The following is a 26883-nucleotide window of genomic DNA, read 5'->3' on the forward strand; positions in this document are numbered from 1 at the left end:
TAAAATATACTGGGAGGCCCTCAAAAAAGTGCTTGATTATATTAAAAGAAGTAGTACTGAAGACTAAAAGCCCTATTTATTATATGGCTGAGCTCTGCTGGAACATTTGATCTTGCTGTATTTTGTTCAGTAAGTCTATGTGGTATGTGCTCAGTGTATGACTGTAATGTCCATTAATGGTAGTGGAATATAAGAACAGGTAGAAGAGAGAAAATGTATGTTGTGTCTTCCATGCAGTAGAAATACTGAGTTAATTTCAATGATAGGAAGCAACAAAACATAAGTGAAAATTGTTAGAATGGTTCAAAAGACTGATGTAGGAAAGCTATCAGGCAGCATGCCACCATATTTCAGGGCATGTCAGACACTAATCACCACCCTCTGGTGTGTTGGAACAGGTTGAGTGGTGAGGAGTAATGGTCTGCTAACTTCTGCCCATCTGTCTGAACGTATCTTGTTGCTGGTTTTCTTGTGATTGCTTATAGGGAAGGAATGTTATGAACCACAGGTTTGAAAAGGTCACTTGGAACTTATATGTGAGGTGAGATGCTTAATGTCTTCATTGGCAGGTCAACACCCAGAAAATGCTTTCTGTTCACTTGATTTGTACAGCAGACTTCAGAGCTGAACTCTGAAATGCCCACAGTCTGCAGCTGAATAGTAAATGGCAGCATGCACTGCCTTGCTTTTCAGAAAAAAAAAAAACCCCATTCCTAAAAACAAGAATACTGTGAAGGCTCTAAGAAGGGTTTCAGTTGATGTTTGTTTCACCCTTCTTAGCTTTTTTTTTTTTTTTATGCATAAAGATTTGTGAGGCTGGTCTTTCCCTCACAAAGACTTCCATCCTGCTCCAGGATCATAACTGCCTTTAGCACAGCTGTAGCTGTCACCAAAGGGCTGAAGGCAAGTGCCTGTTGGTGACAGCTGCCTGCACACTGATCTTCTTAGGAGTGCCAACTCCAAAGAACGCACCATGGAGTGCTGATTAGAGAGATTTAATCTGCCCTTCAATCCTGCAGTGGAATTTGTCTGCCTTTGCAGGCCAGGTTCACCTCTTAAGTGCTGCACCTTACTGGAATTCAGAACATAGCTGTCCTGGGCTTTTCTAAAAGTCATTGCTAAGAACACCACCTCCAAAGAGCAAGAGTGCTAATATAAATCCTATGAATCCAGGCTCTCTTTTTCCTATACTGCATTTAATTTAGCCTCACCTTTAATCAGTAACCACACTGTTATAATGCTGTTTGTGGAACTGATGACCTTTTCTCTTGTTTGCCTCAGACTGTATGATTTGCCAGTGAACTGTGAGCCTGCCTTTATGGCTGAGCTGCTGAAGCATTTTGTTGCCTATATGGACCCTTTCCACAGCCCAAACCTTATCCTATCTATGGAGAACCAGACTGAGGAAGGTGGCCCGTTTATTCTCTGGTTTAATAATGAGCTCCATAACAGCTCCGTTACTAGTGGCATCTTATTGGGCCATACCTTAGTGTAGCTTTATGTTGTCTCCTCCCATGACACAAACAGTTGGCTTGAATGTGACAGTCATCTCATGTCATAAAGGAGCAGCTGCAAAACCAGAAGCAGACACTCTGTTACTGAAAATTGTTCACTTGTGTCCCTCTTGCAGGTAATTTTTTCCTAACTGAAGAAATGTATTCCTAGAATCTCATCCAGTAGTTTCTAGGATTCACTGCATTTTTATAGAAGCTTGTAGGCTATCCCCATTTCAGATAACATACCCTTATATCCTCTACAGTCAGGGATGAGTCTTGCTTTCCCTTCTTGCCTGTATGACAATAGGGAAATAGCATGATCCCTTTACTGAGCTGTTTGTTTCCAGCAGTTAAATAAATACAGTTAATTGTACAGGGCCATTCTGGAATGCTGAGGGCTGAACCAAGGGATTTCCATTATAATTTGTAGTGCAACTTTTTGTTGATCAATACTCAAATTACAAACTTGAATCCTTTGTTGGGGTCAGTTGCATTTTACTCCAGTGCAGTTTAGCAAAATTTCCCTGCAGATGGACATAATTGTTTGTATTATAAAACATACGGTTAATTATTAAAACAAGGCATGCAAAAGATCTTTTTTTAACATGCTTCCTACTCCTGATCATTGTTGTGAATCATGTGGCATCTAGAAATTTTTTTATGCATGTAGTGAAGCCATTGATTGGACAACATTAAATTTGTAAAAGAGATAAAAAATTATTTAAGTAAAGGGGGCATCCTATTTTTAAAAATACTCAGTATTTTCACTTTTTTCAAAGTGAAGTTATGCTTAGTTTGCTTTTTTTTTTGCAGCAGCAGCAGCAGTTAAGTAGCAAATAGAATGTATTTTTAAATTATGGGTAGATATTTTTAAAAGTGAAGAGATGTTGGTTTGTAAGATTCTTTGTTGCTCTCTAGACTACTTTTTAAAACTGAAATTATAGAGAAAAGACTGTCTCTCAAACAGTTTCTTTCTGAGCTGCCTAATGCAAGATAACAATAGCTATTTATATAATGCATATGCTTCCTTTCCCTGATAGCTATACTTTGAAAGACTTATTAGTCCTAGAGTCCTGCACGTTTGGAGAATAAAAACCTCCAAAGTTTGACATCCTTAAATAAGCAACCAAATGTTATAAAGAACAAACCTCACTTACAGTTAGGAAACAATATTTACATTTAAGGTTGAAAAGCCAGGATGTAGGAAAATTTTGCTAATTTGGAAGGTGACCTTTAAGTGCACCAAAACCAAATAATTTGTAAGCTATGGCACAGGGCACATTCCTGCAAAATTTGTGTGAATACTGCTTTAGTGGTTCTTGAAAGACAAACAAAGAGACCTGGAATGAAATCTTTATCCCTCTCCCAAATAAGATTGAAGCTAACAAAGGCATACAGCAGTGCTCTTTCAAAGCTTGCCATTAAAACGAAGGCTCTGCAGCACAGCTAATGAGATGGGTCAGAGTGGAAAACAATCTGTTTTTAAGAATGTTTAGATCAAAAGTAATTTCTAATCTATGAAATAAAGTCGCTTTTCAATACTTTTCTTTCACTAGTAAAGCTTTTTATGTTTGCACTATTTACTTCAATCAGATGTTTTCAATTTTACTTTTTTTTTTCCTGAAAATACTTCCTAGGGTTAGTTGGTAGTGACCAACAGCATTATTCTTTTTCTCTCTCCCCTATTCACACACCCCCACACATTAAAAAAATTGAGAAAAGAAGAGGGGGGGGAGGAAAGAAACATCTTTTCTTAAATGATTTGCAAGCATCTGTGCTCTAAGCTACTTTTTATGAACGCTTCTTAGTAATGACTCAAGGTAAAAAAGCAGAAAAGCATCCAATGTTAGGAAATTGCAATCCAATACCATGTAATTTAAACCTGCCATTGCCTCTCCTATACTAAATGACATACAGATGGGTAGCTCTGTTGCCTCTACTTTGGGAACACAATTGGTCTCTTTATGAGTGTATATACATTACTAGCAAAAAATATTTTTGTTGGGAACATTTATTTCTTATTGTACCATATTTTAATTACTGTCATAATTGCAGTGCTTTTTCCCTGCTGTATTTTGTCAGCTAATTTTTGCCAGTGATTATCAAAGTTACCTGAATATTTTGCAATTTATGTAACTACTCTGGGAATTTTCATTCCACAAAAGTAACCTTATTGTTGTTTTTTGCTTTCCCAATGTGAATTTTTGCAGTATACAAATGTTGATTTTTTTTTTACAGTAATCCTTATATACTCCTTGGATTTTCTGTGTGAACTAAAGAAAGTGTTAAGATTAGATTTTCAGAGGAGGGTAATTTCTTCAGGAACCCTTCTTTGCAACAAATTTTGCAAGTTTATTGTTGAACCTTTGTACAGCTTTGTGCATAAAGAAATTACGTACTCCTTGGGATTCCTATTCTAGTGCTTCAATGGTGAAAAAAGAAAAAGTCTATTGTTATAAAGGATGAGGATGCAACTAGAAGTTAAATCAACCTTACTGTAATTCTGAAGGTTAGAATTGTTTTTCAGCTACTTTAAAGGGTACTGAAATGGCCAGATGTTGTGGCTAAACATCATATGCCCATTACCGTAAGTCTCCAATATAGATGTCTTGTAAAGAATGTTTCAGCTGTAGTTGGGATTTTTGCAGGGTTTTTTTTTAATGGTTGAAAAATGGTACTTTCTTGTGAATGATTGTGTGCGCAACAACTTAGTGTATAACACACCAAAGGGCTTTGGCTGTAGCACATTGTCACTGCTCCAGTGGAATCACCTGGCTCCCTATAAAAATTCTTTTCTATACTTACATTTGAAGAAATAATCAGCTGCAGTTCAGCTGAGCCATTCTTTGTGCATTAGGGACCAGTCTGGTCATTGACAAGTGAATGCAGAAGCTATACTGTGGCTGTCTGCCAAAGCAATTATTCAGGATTTAAGCTAAAAAGGCTACTTCTCCCATATCCTCTCCTTTTGCAGGGTCATGTAGGGATAAAAAGGACTGTAAGGTGGTCTTTTCCCAGGAGGAGCTGAGGAAGCGGCTGACACCCCTGCAGTACCATGTCACTCAGGAGAAGGGGACTGAAAGGTAAAGCAGGATGAAGGAAACTCAGATCTAAAAACACAGGCATCTTTCTTTTCCACCCCTCCTCTTACTGCTGTTTCCTCACCTTCCCTACTAAGTTTTGTTGGTTTTTTTTTCTTCCAGGATTTCTGCACTTGTTTACTAACCCCTACAAATTAACACTACTGCAAAGACAAGCATCTGCAACAGGGGGGCCAGGGCTAAGGGTCTTGTGTGACTTTTTCTTTTAATGAACACTGCATGTCTTATAAAGTCACCAGGCTCATATTTAGAGTCTGTTTTTAGTTTACTACAAAACGTGTGGAAGTAATAGTGGTTTAGGTACACTTTTTTTGGAAGACATCGCATTAAGCAGAACCACAAGGGAAATGGCCCTGTGCCAGGAGGCTGGAGTTTTGAAGGTGGTCACTGTAAGTATAGACGTTTTGGCTGCAGAAAGAAGGTAGCATAATTTAGTTCTTTTCCACCCCACTCCAATTTCTTTTTGAAGCACATGTGGAGAAGGTATTTATTGGTTCATTTGTGGTTGGAATGTCAAAAATTTTCAATAACTGCCCTCACATGGCTTTAGTCACTGGAACCCAGCCTCAAGTCCTGGAGGGAAAAAAAAAAAGGACTGGCTTCCAAGACTGTTTTTAGTGAATAAAGTCTCTCTCTCTCAGCTGATTCCAGCCAAAGGTAACTTGCCAAGGCCCAGCCATTTTTTGTTGTCTAATTTATACCACTGAGCTTGGCATAAGGCCCTGACTTCACCTCTGCTCTAAAGGTTCTAATGATGTAACTGCTTGTTTTCATTCATGAGCTGAAAGGGCTCCCTGCTGCACGTGGGGTCCTGGTTAATAGGCAAACCTCTTCCTGACAGCACTGAATTTGGTGGCTGAATGAGCCAGAGAGGCTGGTGGGGACAGTCCCCCTCTCCACCCCAGCCCTCTCCGTCCTGCCACAATCCTGGCGGGGTGTGGGACGGTGGCCTTTGCTGGGAGGCCTGTCTTGCCTTCCCCCCAGCCCTCCACGCTCTTGTGTACAGGACCAACAACGTGATTTAATGCACACAAACAATCGGAGATTAGGTCATTCTTAAAAATCCTGTTTATAAAAAAAATTGGACCTCATAAAAAGGGTGAAAGGATAATAAAAACAAGATGCTGAGCACATAGGCTTTTTGTTGGGCTAGCGCAGCTGATTCGTATTAGGTGAATGACCTCCTAGCCTTTTAGATTGTTAACTTAGAAAAATATTCCCTTAAAGCTGGAATATTGCTTTTCAACTGAAAATATAAGGCGCGCACAGCTTGAAATCCTGCACCAATTATTTCATTTTCAGCTACAATGTCTCTGCTGCCCAGGCAGCCGGTGTTGGCCTGACCCAGCGCCACGGCTCCGCAGCGCCCGGGCGGCCTCACACCTCGCTGCACGGCAGCCGCCAGGCCAGCCCTGCACAAGGCCCAGACACGGACCCAGCGAGCTGCGCCAGGTTGAGCTACATGCCAAACAATCCGTGTTTACAAAAACTTGACATTTCACTTGCCAGATAGGGGAAGGCTCCTGTTTTACCCTTTTTTGTTGTTGTTGTTCCAGCCTTTGAACTGTGGGACAATTTGCTTCCTTTTGCATGATGCATAACATCTGAGGCACACTAACGAGGACATTCCCCTTTTCCTGTGCCTGCTTTACTTGCTACCTTTAATAAAAAACAGCTGCCAACTTATAAATTGGGGGGTTCTTCTATAACATTTTTCTGAAGACTTGGCTGCTTTAATAATTAAAAAAAAACACAAATTCTTTTATTTAATTTTAAAATGGAGTGTTGTTGTTTTCCCAGTGCCTTTGAGGGGGAGTACACACACCATAAAGCTCAAGGAATATACAAATGTGTTGTTTGTGGAACTCCTTTATTCAAGTGAGTATGCTAAATATAGTTTTGAGATTTCTGTCTCTTAAGTTATGTGTAATCTTGTATATATTTCATAATTAACTGTATAAGGTCATTTCATAGAATCACAGAATAGTGAAGTCATTCAATCTTTTAAGGAATGCAAGAGAAGCAACGTAAATAATGCTGTAGTAAAATTAGTCTTATAAAAAATATAAAAAATTAGGATAAATATGATAGGAAGATAACATTCAGGTAAAAGAGGAAATATTACTGGAAAAAAAAATCAGGAATTTAGGTTGTTTTTTTTCCTATATGCAGCTATGCCAAATTATTATAACAGTCTTTCACTGTGTCAACAGATACAGGGGTTTGATTGTTAGAATTACTTATAGGTAGCTTTAAGAGATACCAGGTTGTGATGCTAATTTAGCTGTTGATGGAGAAAAAAGTAGATTTATTTCTTTTTTTTTAGAATTCAAGCAGTTGAGAAAACAAAACTGAGGAAAATTGCATTACTTAATGAATTTCCATTCATCCCAATTAGCACACATGGAGAGCTGGTTTAAAAACACTCTTTAGAAGTGCTGTGGGAATTATGGCCCTGAATTTGATGCTAGAAGCAGTGTTGATTGAATTTCCTTGATCACTTCATTGTTCTGCACAGATTCAGTTGTTGCTTATGTGCTTTTTCTTATTTCTGGCTGCTTGTGTTCATTCTGAGGAAGAATTTAATTTTTTTCTTTTTTTTCCCCGCCTCAGTTCACCCTAACTCAGTCCCTCTCATTTGAAGAGATACCTTTACAAGAGCATGAAGCAGGATGGTCAGGATAGCACTAATAGTTCAGAATATTGTGCCAGTAATAGGTTAAAGGAAAATACAATTGATGCAGCTCTAGAATCACCAGACGTGGTAGTGATAAGAGACTGTAAAATGAAAGAAGCATCTCATCTCTGTAGTATTTGATTCCTCTGTTAGAAAAATTGCCTGCAGAAACTTGTAATAATGTGAATCTTTTGGGTTTAAAATCTGATGGTTACAGGCACAGCTAAGACAATAGTCTCATACTATGTGTTACTATGGTCCTTGGCTTGAGGATGGAAAGTGGGGATCCGAAGTCTCCATAACCTGTTTTTCTACTCTGCAGCTTAGATATTCCACTGCTTACTAGAGCTAAATTTTTTGGGGGGAGATCCTGGCTCTGTTGAATCAAATTCATATTTAGCAAATGAATACAAAGGAGTCGGGATTTCACCTTCTACCTTTAAGACCCGCTTCCTTTTCTATCTTCTGATGGAGAAACACTAGTTTCTTTTCTGCAGGGTGAGCTTTGGACAGCAGTAGTATACATAAATGAATGTAAACTAGTTTCCAGTTATCTTCAAAATAGTTTTATTATGGGAAAAAAACTGCAATATGAGACTTGTGTGATTATCTCAAGTGCACAGTATGCTCTGGCATAGTCTTGAGTTAATGAGTTTAAGTCCTCTTTGTAAAATGAGCTATATGGAAATGTTTCTGTTTTCAGATTCTCTTTGAGACTCCTGTGGATTTTATGGGAGGAGAGAGGGAAAGAGGGAAGTTATTTTTTAATTTTAATAATTCCCAGGCCAGTGGGCACCTGAAGAAAACACCTGACCTATTGTGTCCTGAGATTAGACAGGCCTTAACTCAGTCTCCCCAAAGTCTTTGTGCTGCCTTATGAGCTCTTGCTACCTCTGGCCTACGTCTAATTCAGCCAGTTGTTCTGAAGAGGCTGCCAACAGTGGGAAAAAATGCAGAGGCCAGTAGGAGTCCATCTTCTTTTGTTTATTGACCTCAAAATATCAGTATATGATGTCTTCCTCAACCAAGGAAGAGAGATTTCTGAATCTTTGTTGCCAATTCAGCCAAGACAGATAAAAAAAAGTGAGAAGGAAACATAGATAAGAGAATGTAAAATGTATGCTTTTTACTACATTTTCCCCACAGAAAAATCTTTACACAGTAAATCACTGAAGTATTTACTTAGGAATAAGATGGGAGTATAATACAAAGAAAGTCTATTGTCCCATTTAAAATGGAAGAAATTTTTTTGGTGGATTTTTTTCTGGTGGGTTTTTTTGTTTGTTTGTTTGTTTGGCTTTTTTGGGTTTTTTTTTGTGATTTCCAAATAGTCATCTGAAACTTGCATTTACATTTGTTTCTCATTGATGTACATTAATTTTTTGCCTTTATGTTGTAATCTGTAAATATATATATTTGGACTATGGACCTGTCAGTTTAACTAGGAAAGAGACTGGAGCTTCAGCAGTAATATTAACAAACTTCAACTTTTAACGTTTCTGATTTACGTTGTTTCATTACCGTGTGACACACGAGGTCAGGGAACACATGAATTTTACACTCCAGATGAAAGACCTGTTTTTGGTAAGTCTTTAAAATAGAGCTTTGTCTCTATCACATGGAAGATAAAAGAAACAATTAGGAATGTCACATCTCTTCATCTACCTACTTGTGCTAGTGTTATAAGAAACCTCCCAAGCTTTATGGAGGACATGCTTTAACTTTTTCCACAATCAAAGGTGCCTCACACATAAAACGCATAATCATGCTATTGAATCTTATTATTCTATCTCTGAACTTTCACGCCAGGCAGTCTCCTACATCCCAGTACAGCTGCCTAAAGAAAGCAATAAATGAGAGAGCAAATAAACTAATCTCAAGAACCTCCTTTTCTGCAAGCCAGTACTTAGGCAGTTTTGTGTTACTCTTACTCCAATCTAACTGTAGGCTTATGCTAAAAGAAGGAGCCCTGCTGCCCTCACCTTTCTCTAGGGTGTTTCTTCACGACTTTCTCTTCACTGGACCTCACCTGGTGTGGCTGGGTCATGTCTCAATACAGAACTTGGGTCTGATAGAAAACTAATAAGCCAAAGAAAAAGTCCTTATACTTATCAGCCATACCCACTTGTGTTAATTTCTTATCAGTCATGTTTATCATGGCTGGACAGTCTCCACAGCAAGGTTGTGTTTTTCTATATCAGTTCATAAAGAGCCACTTATGCCACCAAAATCCTCAGTGTTTTCTAATGGCAAACTGTATGTACAAGGTTGTGCGTACTTTAATTTTTCAAGGCATTTTCTTATACACTATGCAAAAATTCCATTCTCTCTGCAGCCATGGAAACAGGAGGTTAAAATGGACCTGAGTGAAATCCACAACTTGTGCTACTGCCATAGAAGACAATCTATTCCATATTTAATAAACCATGGTCATGTCCTTTACCATATGCAGGACTGTGAGAAAGATGTATAGATGGGAACTGGGAAGCCTGGGAGAATGATTTCCTTTTAAAAAAGAAATATGATTGTTTTGTCAGTTTCCAATTTCTAGGGCCAAAGACTAAATTACCAAGTCTTCATGAAACACTGCTGCCTTTATTGCTTCCTGGAAGGAATTCTTGGTAATGGTGTTGGCTCTTCTGAACATGCACTAGCTGACATAGCAACAGCCTTATCTTTGTTATGTTTTCATCTGAGTTTTGTTGAGCTGTGTCAGGTCTTCTCAACATCTCTCAGACATCCAATCAAGAGAAAATGGAAGGGTGCCTGGGCAATGTTATTGTACCATTAACACAGAACCACTCTTGCCTTCACAAGACAAGGAAGGATTTCAGTCATCAGGCTAGATCTCTGCAAGGAATTTCCTTGCACCAGTGCTGCATGCTTAATGAATGGTCTTTAGGCTTTCTTACTGATCTTTATATTCTTTGAGGAAGGCATATGAAAAATCAGCACTGGTTATCTGACTAGGAGAGCCCATATGATGTCAATGATATGGTTTCTCTAGTGAGATCCAAGAGAACTACTTGAGCAACTTCGTCTGCCTTCACTGCCTCTTAGTTTCCTTAAAAGACTGTCAAACCCAACAGCTTCTACTTAATAACATTTGCTTGAAATAAGTTGGTTCTCACCAGTGTAGGAATCAGCAAACTGTCTAGGTAGGAAAACTTTTAAGATCATTGGGTCCAACTGTTAACCCAGCACTACCAAGCCCACCACTAAGCCATGTTTCCAAGTGCCATACCTCCACATCTTTTAAATACTTTCTGGCATGATGACTCAAACACTGCCCTGGGCAGTCTGTTCCAGTGCTTGACAATTCTTTCCATGAAGAAATTTTACTGATTCCTGATCTAAACCTCCTCTGGTACAACTTGATGCCATTTCCTCTTATTACTAGGGAGAAGAGCTCAACATCCATCTGGCTATGCCCTTCTTTCAGGCATGCCTTTCGTCATAGAGAGTGATAGGATCTTCCCTGAGCATCCTTTCTGTGCTTCAGGTCCTCCACCAGCATCCTTATCCTTCTCTGGACACACTCCAGCACCTCGGTGTTCTTGTGAGGGGCCCAAAACTGGACCAGACATGCAGCCTCACCAATGCTGAGTACAGGAGATGATCCTTGTATAGATTCTGATTCTACCATCCTTGTATAGATACTAATTCTAGTATGAATTTCATTGCTGTTTTCAGTGTAAAAGTGCAGCATATTCTTTGTAAACTTTAAAGACTGATATAATTTTTCCCTTGTTTGAAATTTACACTGCTTTTTATTGACTATTCATCAGTCACTCTGCTTGGAAGAATTTTCAGCTGATTTTAACCTACTTTATGCTTTACTATGGTCTTGTATATACCTCAAGTAAAAAATCAGTTAGGGTGGATTGTTATGGATTATGACTGCAGAAGGTATTTCTATATTTGTTTGTTTACAGCTTACCCAGAGACTACTATTCACCATCACTGGAGGTTTATAAAAGACATGTATATGTGGCACTTAGAAACACAGTTTAGTGGTGGACTTGGCACTTGATTAATGGTTGGACTCAATGATCTTAAGGGTTGTCCAACCAAAATAATTCTTTGATGTTAAAATGCTTATTTTGAATTTGGTTTTTCATCAATATGCAGAACAGAAATTATCACATCATCCATCAATAGTGAATTTTTTTCTTTAACCAGGCTTATTAAGGAACTAATACAGCATAATTTATTATTGACATGTTGACTCCATGTCAATCCTTTTGTAATAATTAAACTATATATTTTAATCTATTTGCTAATTTCAGCCAAATTTTTCAGGAAAATAGTTATTAAACCTCAAAGATATTAAATCCTTAAAACAATAAGAAAATCAGGAGAGAGAACATAGTCCAGTTCTCTCTGAGGGGAGACCTGAGCAAGAGTTCAGCTATATTACTAGATTATAGCAGATAATATTATTGGAAATAATATATTTTATTGTATTGTAACAGAGAATCAGCATGAGGGTTGAAAAGAGAAAGGCATTAGGGATGTCCAGCTCTGGGAAATATCTGTGAGTAGTTTTGCTGCCTGAGACACCACAGGATCTGTCCCCTGGCCACAATGCAGCAGCAAGCCCAGCTTCACTCTTTCTGCTTGGTTCCTAAAGCTTGGGGACTTCTCAAATTCCCTGATGGTGCAGGTCGTATAAATTCCTAAGTAGTTACATCAGGTACTAATTTTTACATTGCAATACTGCTGCATTTTTCTTTCTGGAAGCTTGACTTTCAGAAGCTGCCAGAAGCTATTTGGAGCTTCACCACATGAGTATGATCAGTGACTGCTTTCTAGGTAATTGTTTGCATTCTCAGAAGGATTATGTTTATACTTAATATGGAAACAGTCTCTTCTCTGGCCCTAAAGGCAAGTGACAAGACATGGTTTGTGTTTTTAGCATAAATTCCTCTACTTTGAAACAGAGTGGCCTGGTTCATCCTGCTTTTGGGGAATGGTCTCTGGCCTGAGCCTCCCCTGCAGTTTGCCTAGGTCCTGTCTAGGGTTCTCATCAGCATGATAAGGGCCAGTACAGTGTCCAGGGATATGTTCACAACTGAGCATTACTGTCCTGGCCTTCTTTAGCTTGCTAGCAATGCTGTAGCAGGAACACTGATACTGAAGCTAGGGTTTTTTTGTATGCCTGGGAGGCAAACACAAAAGAGGGAGGATTGATTGTATTCTGCTCAGTCACCTGGACCAGGGCATGGCTTGGATTGCATCAGGAGCCTGCTAGACCATCATCTCTTCAGAAAACTGCCCATGCCAATATGGAATAAAATTATTTGAAAATGAAGATATACCAAAGATGCATCATCTTTATGACTGTAACAGGTCTTTATCAAAGTCCTTTTTGGAGAGAAGTAGTATATTAAATGTCTGCCCCTACCAGTGTTCTGTTTAGCACCCGTGAAGCACAGCCTTGCAATGGAACAGCCTGGTATAAAATGCAAGGATCAGAGCTGCAGAGTACTTTCTGAGAGAATTGTTCAACTTCCAAAGGCTGTTCCCCATGTTCCCCCAACAAAACATATACAAACCTGTTAAATACTTCATAATGAAAGGTAAAGGAAAGGCAGCTGTAACACAACAGCAGAGGTTCTGCAGTAAAGAGGAAAGTTCCTGGCTCTTTGACAAAGGCCTGCTTCCCTGGCAAGTAGCAGATCTGTGTTAACTTCAGCTGTAGTGTGTCTGTTGGCACTGTAATACTGCACTGCACTGAACAACTGCCATTTAGTCATACTTAGGAAGGCAGTAGTTTAAAATTCAGACTATAGGAACACATGATGATTATCAATACTCCATTTCTCTCTCTCTTTCTTAGTACTTGTCTGTCTGAAGTTATAGTATATGATGTCTTTTCAAAGAAACAGGTTGAAACCCTGCACCTCTTTGCAGTACAGATAAAATGACAGGCATGTATTCTACTGTTTGTGTTTGACTTAGTTATTCCTAGGATCTTTACAAGTATTACAGAAGTTTGTGCTTAGCTAAATCTTTCCAGTGGCTCACTAATTCCTTGAATATGGTGTGTTGGTAGCTGAGCCTACTTGACATTTGTATTGCCATGTGTTGTGTGTATTTGAGCCATATCGAAGTTGGAAATGACAAACAAAATTACAAATACCCTGTTGTTCCCTTTATACATATAGACTTCTTTCCAAAGATATTTATGAATGATTACCTGGCTTTCAGAATACTCCTATATAGCAGACAGAAGTAGAGACAATATGCAGAAAGCTATAATCTGTTCATTTGGGGGTGGGGGTGGGAGGCTGGGGTGTGGTGTTGGGGTGTTCCCCTCTTGTGATAAATGATAAAAGACAGTTTGTACAGTCAGGACGTGGTTATTTAAGGTGCATCTTGTCTGGTAGGATGCTTAGGTTGGATATCAGAGCATGTGCTATGATAACAAACAACGTATGGAGGAGTTTTTTCCTTTAAGTTAGTGTAGTTTTAAAAGTATGAAGGAAACAGAGAATATTTTTTGTGTGTAGCAGAACAAAGCTTTGGAATGTACTTGCAGTATTTAATGTTATCCTATTTAATGATCATATTTTTAGTTGAGCATTTTTAATACCTATGTGCAATTAGTTTCTGACACTTTTGTCTAACATACTGCTGAGAAGGAGATATAAATCCTGGAAGAAGGGAAAAATGCTGCTTCTATTAAAATTGCTCTAAGCTTTGTCATTCCTTCAAGTAGCCAAGCTGACTTTGTGTTCTTGCAGAACTCTGCTTCTCTCACATCTGCCACTTGTTGCTTATTTACAGTGCCAAAGATGCTTAATTATTTTCCTCCTCTTTTTCTAGCCTTACTAAAAGTCACTAACAGTTTCTGTAATACTGTGTCCTAAATTTTACATTGTTTTCCAAAGGAGAAATAGTGACCATAACATAGGGGACCCTCCTGCTCTTGATGTCTCCTAGTACTACCTCCCATGTTGTGTCTTCTTTCATAGCTGTTCTGCTGTTGCCAGACAAAATTCGATTCATTTATCACCCCCATATAAGTTTTCTGATGTGTTGTCCAGTAATTTATGTCTGTTTGGAACTTTGGTACTCATTACAGTGCCCAGTGACTCTTGTAACCCTCCTCCCCACACACGCTCTGCCACCTTGGCCCCTCTCCCAGGTTGTTGAACCCACAAGTTGCAGTGGATATGTCCATAACAAAGCATTCTGGTTGAGAGGCAAGAGCTCTCTTTGACCAACTCATAGGGAGTATCTAGAATTTAGGCAACAAGAAGTTGATCATGCAGGTAAACAGATGCTGAGGGTAAGATTTGCACATTACATCTGATTATGTAGGTAGTGAGGTGTTGCTGATACAGTGATGAGCAAGAGAGAATAGTGTTGGCAGGTAAACAGCAGATTGAGGAGAATATTGTAAATAAAACACTAAGTGGCTTTAATTGCAACTCAGTGGAATTTCCCCCAGGTTACCATATTTCAGAGGGTGGGGACTTCATCCTGCTGGTGTAAATACCAGTTGAATTACACTGCCAAACTGAGCATGGGCCGGTGCCCTAGGAAGTTACTGGTGCTGATATTTGTGAAGGCATGTCAGCAACATGATTTCTTTGTTCAGTGCTTTTGGTGGTACTATAAAAATATTAATTATGAAGATATATCTTTTCCCTTTCACCTTTCATCTCCTGGGAGTTATATTTAAGACAAAATATTGTAAGCACTGGAGGAAGGTGCAGAATGAGCAGGATGGGAGAAGAGAATTGTTTCCTTTCTGATGACTTTAATAGTGTGAACTTGTTAATTTTTTAAGTTAAGATTGGTTTTATATTTATTTGCTGTAGCATAGATTTTTGGTATACAATTATAATGTGGGTTATATAAAAATATAGAGTGCATGTAAAAGACGTAGCAGCATATACAAGCTTATAAAATAAAAGTTGAAAATAAATATGCAGTTTGTTTTTGAGCTTTAGTCATTTGTTTCTGAAAAAAGGACTGTAACTTCCCAAAATATATCCTTTCCTTGTTGCAATGTAAAAGGATCCGACATTGTACTTCCTCCTTAGAATTTCTGGGGAAATGCATTTTGCTGCCAATGTAACATGCTTTAACAGGTCTCCTGCTGGTCAGACCTTGTGTCCTGCTGGGATAGCCATGACCATGTGTACAAGTGGTTGTTAGTGGGCAATATAAATCTGATTGGAACATGCCTGTTAATTGGTTTGAGAGCTCAGTATAGACAATGTTGTCTTGTAGCAGATTGTGTAGATAGCCCTAGTCATAGGGTTAATTCTGCTTGACAGCACATCAGCAGCATCTTGAGTAATTACCCAACTTAAGTTTTCCCACAGTTGAATTGAGACCTTCAAAGGCTTCTACATTTACAAGTATTATTAACCAATATCTGAAACATGATGTTCCCACAAGGGCTAATTTTTTCTCCCTTTTTTAAAATATACAGGTTATAGGGTTCATTTACTAAGTGCTAAGCCCTTAGAAGAAAACACTACTTGTTAGGGAGAGAAAAATCTGCAGTGCACGACCAAAGCTAATGGTGCATAATGCACACATCATTGTCTTTTTGCAAAGACTTTAAAACAAGTTAAAATTTAGGTCTGTCTCCCTTCCTCTCTCTCACCCCCCACTTTCCACTTTTAAGAAAATCAAACCACTTACTCCTATGTGCAGAATGAGTAAATTGAAGGCACACACAAATAAAAATCTCCTAGGATGTTGCACAATTAAGTACAGATCATTGGATGCAATACATATAACATTAATGAAACGGTATCTGCTTCAAAAATACATTGGAAACATTCATGAATGAATTGAATCCTCTTAATGAATTTTCAAAAACGAAAATTAATGAAAGCTGTTTAATTCATACAAATGGCTGTATGCTATGTTTCACAGTATATAATTTAATCCTGGTTTAAATTTATATTTTATTTTCTTCATTTTGTGATTTGTCTTTTAAAATATCTTCTTTGTAACTGCAGCATAGAAAACAGTAAAATACAGTAAAGATAACAGTAAAGGTGTCTAAAGGGTGCAAATGCCTTTGAATGCACTAAATGTTAATGTACAGAGTTAGTCTGGTTGAAGATGATATTTGTTGGAGGGATCAGTCTGACAAATGGCTTTTATGGCATAAAGCAGTTTGTGTAACTTACTATCTTTTTTTTTTTTTTTTTTCAGGTCAGAAACTAAGTTTGACTCAAATTCAGGTATGTTTACATTTACAGTGTTTTACTGAATGTACACTATTCAGGTTAATCTGAAAAGAGTAGTTTATCAGTTCAAGTTCAGTTTCGTTTCAAACAAACTGGGGTAGGTCAGCCTTAAAAAGGATCTTCATTTCTCACCCTCTGAAAACAGCATTGTTACTGTGAAACATTTGCTTTCATTCCTTTCATTAATTCCGGTCTCTTTACATTTTCCCAAAAGATGATCAGGAAGATGTATCCATACAACAGGCTTTAATTGATCCAGAAAAATTATAATACAAATAAATGATAATACAGACTAAAACAAATGGAGTATTGAAGTTTGAAAATGATCACTGCAAGAGAGGAGATTTATTTTCTTCCTGGTGGACAAAAACATTTCATGGGAATTTGAAGTCAGTGCAGCCTGTCAGGAAACAGATGATTTGTCATCAAATTTTCATGACAGATGCAGGTATACAATGCATACCAGACCAGTCTGTAGAGCTCAGTTGAGCTATATTACCAAAAGGCAGTCTCTCCCAAGATGTCTTTTTAAAGAATTGTAATGTGTTGGAGGGATTGGGAGGGAAGTGAAGGTCAGTCTAACAGGTTAATGTTATCTAACAAGACAAGAAACACTGGACAGCAAATAGGGGAGCAGCTGGAGGAAAAAACAGGTATCCTAATACCAGACTGTTACTTATTCAGTTAACTATTCGTAGGTGCTCCCCAAAGTTAAACAGTAATAAATTAAGACTAAGCTATAGTCCTGAAGCTAGGTGAAATGTCCATTGCCTGAAAAGGTAATTCAAAATACATTTTTTGTTAAGATGAAAAAGTCTGTTTTTAGCAGGAAACCTGATATTATTATGGCAATTTTGGTTTTAAGCCAATGTTATCTTCTATATAATTTGCTTAACGTAGTGATTATAATTGCTTATAATGTTATGAATTTTACAATATATATTAATCAGGGTGTTTATGGAATAACACATTTCCTTTCATTCCAGTTACAGCATGATTTGGATTTGAAATGTGAGGCATTACGTTGCTTTTTCTTTCCACATTAGATTTTATCTTTGGAACTATATGGGAGTGAAATCTACAGCAGGAAACATTTAAATAGCCAGTGTGTACATCTTGTACACTTGCGTCATCTTGCTCCTGTTATGATTTTAGTCTGTGAGTTTTAGGTTACTTGCTTTAAATATTTCTTGAGTAAACTCTATGCTAAGATTGATTTTTGGATCTTGATAAAACATGCAGGGATTCCACAGGGGATAACTTCACACATTTTCTGCCATTACCCTCTTTATTTTAGTGCAGTCACCAAAACTAGGTTGCAGAGCAGAATGTCACGTCTGCTCTTCTGTTGAAGGGAAAATGCTCTCTGAAGAGCTTCAATTTGTGTTGTGGCTTTAGCTCCAAGTAGTTTTCTGACTCTCTTTTGAAGCAGTTCTCCTGTTAGGTACACTATTCTGCCTCCTGCTCCCTTGCCAGCGAAGGCAGGGGCACAACTTTTCCTACAGTACAGGAAAAAGTTTTGCATTATTGCAGCTGTGCTGTGGGCCCACTTACTATGTCCCCAGGCCTTTCTGCCATGGGCTCCTGGTCCCATTTGAATCTTTGCCCCAAACACTGTACTTGGAATTGGGAATTACTAAGGTTTAATGTCTTGGTCTCATCAGTGCTGTGTCTTTTGGCACAGGTTTTGGCTAGCAATCAAGGGTAGATGTTAAAACCAGACAGCACCAAGGCTGAAAATCCCCATATGTTTGTGAAAGGTACAGCTGCCTTCTCTTTATAGGGAGAGCGCTCATTACTTCCACCAAGAAGCTTTTCATGACAGTCAGATGGCACAAGTTGAGTTTCTCTGAGTTTATCTTTCATTCCCAATATGGCAGAGCAGAGGAGTGAAGATACTGGCAACATCAACTCAACATCTACCACCAAATAAGATATCACTGCTTTTATTCCCTACCAAAGAATTTGCTGTAACTTCTGTAAACCAGACAATAATCCCAGACCTCCTTCTGCCTCTGAGTGAACAGGATGCATTCACTCAGGATGTGTTGGCGATGGCACCCTTGTAAAAAAGCCCTTCTTTTGTATGGGGAGTGCAGTGCCCTATGTAGCACCATGTTCTGCATTACACAGGCCTTTGAAAAGTATCAATGTAGTGTTGGTTTAAAAAGGGCTGCTGGCATCTGAGTCTGTATTTATGCAACTTCAGGTTTCTTGGAGACACCTTAAGGTATTTTCATATCCCTCATTTCATTTTGAATTCCTTAAACTGTCATTCCTAAGTAGAATAATGATACCACAAACTGGAACAAACATGCTTTGTTCTCATTTATCTTATGTTGCTCAAAACAGTTCAAGTGTTGACTGTGAGAATGAGGTAATTTTATTATAGAATACATTTTTTTTTCCCAGGGAGTTATTCCACAGCTATTGCTTGCTGTAGATTAACCCCAGTGTTAATTCCAGTCAACTTGCAAGTCTAGATGTGCCCTTAATAAACATTTATCGGTGCTTATTATACTTGTCTTTCCTAGAAATATTTGTGAAGCATTGAAGAATTAAAAGAAGTCTTTCTGAAGCAAGTACAAAGTCAGAAATACAGCTTTTAAAGCACCCAGTAGGCTCACTGCAAATGTAACCCTGGAAATGTTGTTCAACACTGAAATATTAGACAAACACTGTCAAAAGAAGATTGATTGGAACTTGAGCATTAACTTAAAAGAAGGCTGCAAAATTCCTACAGTGATGATCAGGATTTATCATACAAATAACTATAACATCTGTAGGGGACACACATTCTTCATATCATGACTAACAGTTCCATCTGAGAAACTTCTTTTTCTCTACTCTTTATAAGTCTATAGCTGGCAGAATTTCTGTCTCAGAGACCATGGGGTTAGCTTCATGCTGTTAGAAGATCTCATAAATAAAACAATTGTGCTTTCTTGTCATAATATGATTAATTCTACTGATACTTAAAATAGATTTTTTTTCCTAGCAAAGTACTTAAAAGCAAAAATGGTTGTAGGAAAATTTTTTTCTCACTCACAATTTGTTAGACAACAAAGTAAACCACAAAAACACAGGTGAAATAATTTTGTTCTTATTATCAGTATTTTGTTAGTGCCTAAAATGCTTACTTGTGCTATGTGCTTGGTTAGAAGATTTCGAAATTTAAGAATATAATAATTATATTGGAATGATCAATGGAATTAATTTGATGAATGATAAATAGATTTTTGCACTTTTTTAAAATATAGAGTAAAATAGGTCTTCAGGGTGCTGTTCCATAACAGGAAGAAACTGTAGGTCTCAAAAGCTGTTGCTGAATACTTTAAATCCCACCTTAGTAATAGCAAAAATAAGCAAAGAAAATGCAAACAACTGTCTCAGCTTGCCCCCTAGTCACCAGGGAATGGTAATGGTGAATTTCCTACAGCCTGCTGGAGGGCTGGAGTTTTCTTGGGGCATCTCCTGTAATATTTGCTGCATCCTGCATGTCATTGTGGAGGTGAGACATGATATTCAAGTTAGAGTGTTTGCAGTGAAATCATGGGTAAAAAAATCCCATTTTGTTCTGTGTTAAAAAGAAAGGAAAAATTCATGGACAATATGCAAGGACTCCAGTGGAGTCATTTTTGTATATATGTCACTCAGAGCATGGAATGTAGAAAGTCAGAGAGCACAGGGTGCAAAAGGGACAATTGGGGAAGGACCATGCTGTAGAAATGTATCTGTGCACTGAAGAAAAAGAGTGCCCAAGGACACACAGTGCCTTCAGCTGTGTCCATCATCACTATGTCAGCTTCACACTTCTTTCAAATAAAGCGATGTATCTCCAAAACCTGTTCTTCTGTTTCCTTGCTTCTACACATCAAACGAAATATAAAGATAATGTATGTGATTTTATGTCACTGTTTCCATCACTACTTTGGAAACATTCCAATTAGTATCAGGAATTAAGATATAATAGCTGCCCATGCACCTAGAGCCTGTCCCGAGGGACAGCTACACATGAGCTTTTGTTGGATTCCTGCTGCTCCAGCAGTCAAACACAAAGCAAGTCAAGGAGCCCCCAACAGTTCCTGAAATTTCTTTTGCCTGCCTTGTCTGGACTCACAGTGTCAGCCAGTGACTCTGAAGGTCATTTCTCCTCTCTGCACATTTCACTTTCCACCAGAATGAGTATATCCCCATGTCTTCAGCACTGCACAATGCTGCCACCCCCATATCCCCATCAAGGTTCCCATCCTTTCCTTTCTCGCCTCTTGTGTTTACTGGTATCTTTCCTTTAATGTGGCCACTACAATGTACTAACTTGCAAGGCTATATGATTCAGCACAGGTGCTAGAGAACAGATGAACAAAATTAAAAGGTTGGGGGTGATCAGATGTTTTCCTCTCACAAATTCCTCTTGGATGCGTTTCCAGATGTTCTGCAACGGGCTTTCCAAACTCTCTGTATCAGCCCTGATTTCCTCTAGCCTGTCATCCGTGCCATTGTATGAAAGTCAACAGTATAACTATTAAGAACATAAGGAACCCTCTGCCAAAGTAAGAGAGAAGTGAATACCAAAAGGCATTTTGAAAGTAACTTTTACTGACCTTTACTACCAGGGAAGCACAAAAGAAATGTAACTTGACTGAAACCTTAGGTTGACAAAGCAGCAATGTACTTAGTAAAATCATCCATTGTTCTAACTCATCAAAGATTTGAATACAGATGAAGAAGTAAGTTCCTAATTTTATTTATGTCAGCTTCTCCACCCCAGTTGTGTTAGAGCAGTTCTTAATTTCTTCTTAGGAAGGCTAAGTGGTTTCAGAAACAGGAAGGAGAGGTGATATTTGGTGTTCTTAACAAAATCATCTTGGCAAGTTCAACAGTCACCCTACAATCAGAGTATTTGACTTAAAAGTATTAAAAGATCTCTTGCAGAATCTGTAACAGGGAAAAGTGGCATAATAAACTGAGATACTGAAGACCAGGGATGCTCCAGATCTTTATGGATGATGTAAATGACCTCTTCAGGTTCTCTTTCAACTAAGAGAAATTATTTCCTTCTCTCTGGGCACCACCAGCTTGGATGCTTGAGAAGGTGCATGAGTTGGCACAGAGAGATGGTGGGACATGCTTGCTGCAAAAACAGAACAGCAGCTCAGATTATCTTGTTGTTACTTGCCAGTGCTATTTTGTTCTTGGCATTAACAACACTTCACACAGATTGTTGGGGATTTGATGGCTGGGGAGCATGGTTATATTTGTTCAGCAGCAAGATGAGCATTTAGACAGACGCCAACTGAAATACCTGGTGAATATTTCAGGGCCATGCTGTGGTGTAAATTGGAGTATTCGATGGCTGGGACATCTCACTGGTGCGTCCCAGGGAACTATGTGCTGATGTGTGGCAACTGATTATCACCTGTTGTTGTATCACTTACAAAGCTTGGCATCATTTCAGTTGTGACAATCTGAAGGTATTTGGCACTGCTGTGACCAGAACTGAGCTCAAAGGAGATCTAGGGCTGTGCAAAGCCACTGGGACAAGAACCACACTGCCAGCATCATCAGCCCCTGGAAGAGAGGAGGGAGCAAGACCATGGTGTTCAGTGGGTGCCCTGCTGGAGCCCCATATGTGTCAGATAGCTCTTTGGACTTCAACAGCTTATCTATGGGATAGGCTGCAGTCACACACCAGGCAGAAGACTAGGGGGGTGGTTTTTGCCTGTGTGCCTTGATGAATTTAACAGGACAGGATCGTTATGGTGAATGTGTTCACTCTTGTTCTCATTATTTTCGCACTACCATACAGTGCATTTTCCTGTTTCAGTTTTAGACAATGTTTCATTAAGCACAGTATCTTTTGTGGCTGCGTGAATGTTGTCCAAAATAGCACATCTTCTGTTTTGATTAGCACGGTTTATGGGGTTATGAATTTGAATGAGATGCAAGGTATTTTTATTTCTTTCCTCTGAATTTGTTACAGGAAAAAAAACTTAACATCTTGTTTGTACAAGATGATGAGAATGATATCATACAGTATCATCTGAAAGTGGAATAAATCTGTTATTTGAAAAGAAATGAGACTGTACAAACTATCTATGTGATAATTATTAATGACAGAAGATTCAGTAAAGATAAAAATATTTAATGTTTTTCTTTCATTGATGTAGTACTGTAAATTTATGACCATTAAGAAGCCGTATGAAAGATCTGTCAGCTTTTGATATTTCACATTTTAGTCTCTTATCAAAACTGATTTCAGGTTTTGTAGTACTAAAAGTAAAGGGAAAAATGCAAGCTGCTTTTAATCAAACTGGAGTGTTCAGTGATCACCATCACAATCTTTAGTGTTCATCTGAGTATGAAGCAAAGAAGATTAACTTGTCTTTTGTTGACTTAATTTAGTGGCAAGCACAGCCTTTAAGATGTAATGGTAGACAAGTTTGTGTCATACCAGTGCAACTGCCACTGTACATGTGAGCAGCCATCTGCTTAGAATTAAGTCCTAAGTCAAAACACCAATGAGGTCTAATGCTGGCAGTTTAAGTTAAATGCAATTTGCACTGAGTTTTATGTGAGTAAGGGCATCACAGTTAGGTCTAATGCCAGACAACAGTGAATTTGGTTACAAGGCCTGAAAGCATTTTTGAAAGGAAAGAATTGTAGCCCTGTGTGATTGGATCAGGAGTCTTAGCAACCTTGCTTTCCATTGGGGGGCCAGGGTAGGGGGGGTGAATTACCATTTATTGTTTTGTATATGGTTGTCTTGCCGACTTACTGCTCTTTACAAAATGGTGTCAACCTTTTCATCAGCCATGATCCAGGTGTCTGAACAATGTTAAACTGTATACTCCAATCCAAACACTGAGATCACAGAATCCATGTTCACAGTGCTTGATTGTTGTGAATAGAACTGAAGTACCTAATTTAGCACTAATCTTTTCTCTTCTTTACTAGTTGTAACAATGGAGGTGTTTTCATTATCTGCATAATATCCCTTTCAGGTTATGTCTGTGTCTGGCTTTTACACAGTCCCTGTGCATCTGTGGAGAAACGGTAGCGTTTAATTTGGAGAGATATTTTACACAAGCTATTACCATGTCAGGGGAGTGGGATTATCTTAACTAACTGTGACTATCTACCTTAACATAGTCCTCTGAGCTTCACCTTGAGTCAGCTGGAAGAGATTAACATCCTCAGATGAGTTCATCCCTTCTGCTGGAGAAGTCTGTTTCAGGGTACACTGAATCATCCTTTTGAGTGCCCATCAGTTTTAGAGTTAGGCATGTAACTTTGGTGGTAAAAGCCATAATAGATTATCACTGGAATGGATGTACCAGGAGTTGGGGATGAGTGGGTGGGATCCCCAAGCCATTTTCTATGGCAAATGCTGTGGAGGCTTAGTAGGATAAAAATCATAAATTTAAGAGAACTATACAACTGCTCCCAAGTTCATCTGCTGGGTGTCAGTAAACCTCTTGTACACAGAACTTTTGTGGAATGTATTCATGAGAAAGATGTGTTTAGCTGTGATAATTTCAGTTCTATTTCTCTTTGTATGCATTTTCATTTCCCTTTTTTAAACTTACCTTTCCTAAACAAACCCAAATCTGCTTATGTGTCTTCAGCAATGGTTACCCCAGAGAACGGCTCCATTTTTATCACTTTTTATTGAATTATGAGTAAGAATTGTCAGATGTGAAAAAGCTGATAAAATATGTTTTGCACATTGATCATTCACCACTATTTATCTGTTCACAGGCAGGAAGAGCAATATGTAACTCAAAGAGATATGGCTTAAGGATAAAAAGAGTCAATAAAAAATGTATCATATTCAATATAGCTTCAGTCAGGGCCAAATATTAAACTGGTCTTTGGCATGTTTCAGAAAGCATGTGGATTTTTTAAAAAAGCTTAGTAGGAGGAGATTTTGCTGATTTTAAGTCACTGTTGAGAAACTTTTAGAAAGTCGAAGTCTTATTTTGTTAGCTGCTCTAACCAAGCTAAGGAAGGCTGACATAATAAATGCAGATATGAAAACTGAAGGATGTATTTTTGAAAAATTAACATTTAAATCCAGAAGCATTCTGGTTCTGCCTCTTACTTTTCAAGGAGGTGGTCATGAGAACAGAATTCCTGTGTTTATATTCTCATTTTAAAAGTGTTTACCTTAAGATTTATGGATTTTGAAAGTACTATACTCACTTCCATACTATTATCTCCCCTTCAGTCAGTGATTTTTTTTTTTCCTGTCACACACACTAGAAGGGATTTAAATGGAGTTCCAGGAATACTGAATCAAAGAGGAGTGGGATTTGAAATGTCAATGCTCAGCACTGATGGAATATCTGGAAACCAATTAAGACATTTAGGCTGAAGAGTGGCAAAAAATGTGCTTGTGAATAAAAAAATCTGGTGTTGCATAAAGTACTGTGTTGAGAGAATTAGGGTTCTTGAAACAACTTTAAAATGCAAGAGAGGAAGATACAATGTTTCACTGGAATTAAAGCACTCCCTGTTTTCAAGTATAGTAAGAAAAACCTGATTGAAAGGCTACTGTCAGAACTGTACTTTAGGTTATGATAGTATTAAGACTGTGGCAAACTGAATTTACTTTGGTCATCACTTCCCTGTTAACTGGTGGAGAAGAGATTAACAGGAGCTCTCTTTTAAAATAATTCTATTTTCTTTGCTATCTGCATTGTGTGACTCTTCTCTGGCCCCACAATGACAACATATCTCAGGTGTACCTGTATCTGTATTGTTGTGGCAGTATGATTTAACAAGGCAGCACTTTGCTGTTGAAGCTCAGCACAATGCTGAAATCTATGCCAGCAGCTGCTTTCACTCCTTTGGTTCTAGGCATCATAGTATAGACCATAGAAAAAGTAAGCCACACTCCTAAAAAAAAAGCTAAGAAATATACATAGCAGAACTGTAATCTTAACTCCCTTGCTCTAGTCTCTGTAAAAGTAATTTATTTAATGATGCATTAATGTACGTTTTCATGTTCCCCTTGCCTTCTCACAACGGGAAGGTCTCTTCACAAAGGATGTAGTCCTGGCCAGGATGTGTAAGACACCAGAGTGCCTGGTGGAACATGCCCCTTCCTGGGCTTCTATTTCTTGGGAGGAGGGAGAGTGTACCTGACCACCTCCCTACCTCCTGTGAAGGCTATACACAAGTCTGAGTTTGGGACTTATGTTGTCACTTACTTGGGTGCCTGTTGGTATGGCACCCAGAGTGGCAATGCTGCTTGACTGTGTTTGGGTGGGAGTGAGGACATGGACTTCATCCAAACGCCCTTGGCCTTAGGGTGATCAAGACAGGGATGAACCATACAGAGAGTCTGTCCATCCCTGCACTCTCTACACTCCTTGACACAGCAAAAAGGATTATTGGGAAACTTCAGAAGCTCAAACTCATGAGATTTCTCCTGGCACTCTGCCCCTGAGAATGTTTCTACTTATCCACAAAATGATTGAGCTTTAATGAGTTTCTCATAATTCGTACAAGCACTAAAAGTAAATTTCGTTCGCTCCTCTGCCAATAGTTCCTGCAGGTTTTATTTTAGTTTTCATAAACTGTCTTGACCAGTGCCAGGGTTAAACCTCACACAGATGGAGATGGACAGTAATACTAAAATACCTAAGTAATCAAATGTGTTACAGCCTGCAGTTCTGCTTTAACATTTGGATGGCACTGTGTTACTTCAAATTTAATAACATAGACGTGCTCTGTTAAAGAAGCTGAAAGAGTAAGGCAGAGTGTTCATTGAACTCATGAAGATTAATAGATTAAAAGCATGCAGTGTCATCTTCACTGTAATGTAAAGAAAAAGATTATCTAAGTTATGCAGACATTCTACCTTTAATTCAGGCTGTATTTTCAGAAACCTACCACTCATATCTCATTAGTTCAATGTTATGGTTTATTTGTTCAGGTTTGTTTTAGAACTAATGAATGATGAGGAATTAGAGTTACAGCAGTGATAGCAGGTATTTAAAAAACATTCAAAGCAAGAGTGAAGAATATCACCCTCTCAGGAAACAAACTGATACTTACTGAAGCTTATGCAAATATTTAAATGATCTAATAAAGATCAGTGAAGAAAAAAATAAAAACTGTTGCATGGAATGAGCACAGGAAAGTAGATTGTTAAACACAGGTAGAGTAGAAAGATATGCTATATAAAGCTACATATAAAATTATTGCTTGTCCTGCTCACCCAGTTTATGTATTCAGATGGATGCAAAGTCTTTACTGTATGTTCTTACTTTAGAAAGAGGTAAAATGTTCAAACAGAGGATGCTAAGGTTAGTCCCAGAGGGTGGGGTAGCCAGAGCTAGAACTGTGAGTTTTCTTATTAGAACTGTGAGATGTTT

At 38.3% G+C, this 26883-nt stretch overlaps 1 protein-coding gene across 2 annotated transcripts in view; it reads left to right on the top strand.

The window, feature by feature from the left end:
- MSRB3 (methionine sulfoxide reductase B3) overlaps nucleotides 1-26883 on the top strand; it is a 77984-nt gene that overhangs the window by 29282 nt on the left and 21819 nt on the right. For both annotated transcript variants that reach the window (XM_062491174.1, XM_062491175.1), the window contains exons 3-5: nucleotides 4471-4579; nucleotides 6398-6475; nucleotides 16464-16492. In XM_062491174.1, the coding sequence (XP_062347158.1) occupies nucleotides 4471-4579; nucleotides 6398-6475; nucleotides 16464-16492 (216 nt within the window). The remainder of the gene's footprint in view (nucleotides 1-4470; nucleotides 4580-6397; nucleotides 6476-16463; nucleotides 16493-26883) is intronic.

The sequence above is a fragment of the Cinclus cinclus genome, chromosome 4 (genome assembly GCF_963662255.1).
Source record: "Cinclus cinclus chromosome 4, bCinCin1.1, whole genome shotgun sequence".
Lineage (NCBI taxonomy): Eukaryota > Metazoa > Chordata > Aves > Passeriformes > Cinclidae > Cinclus > Cinclus cinclus.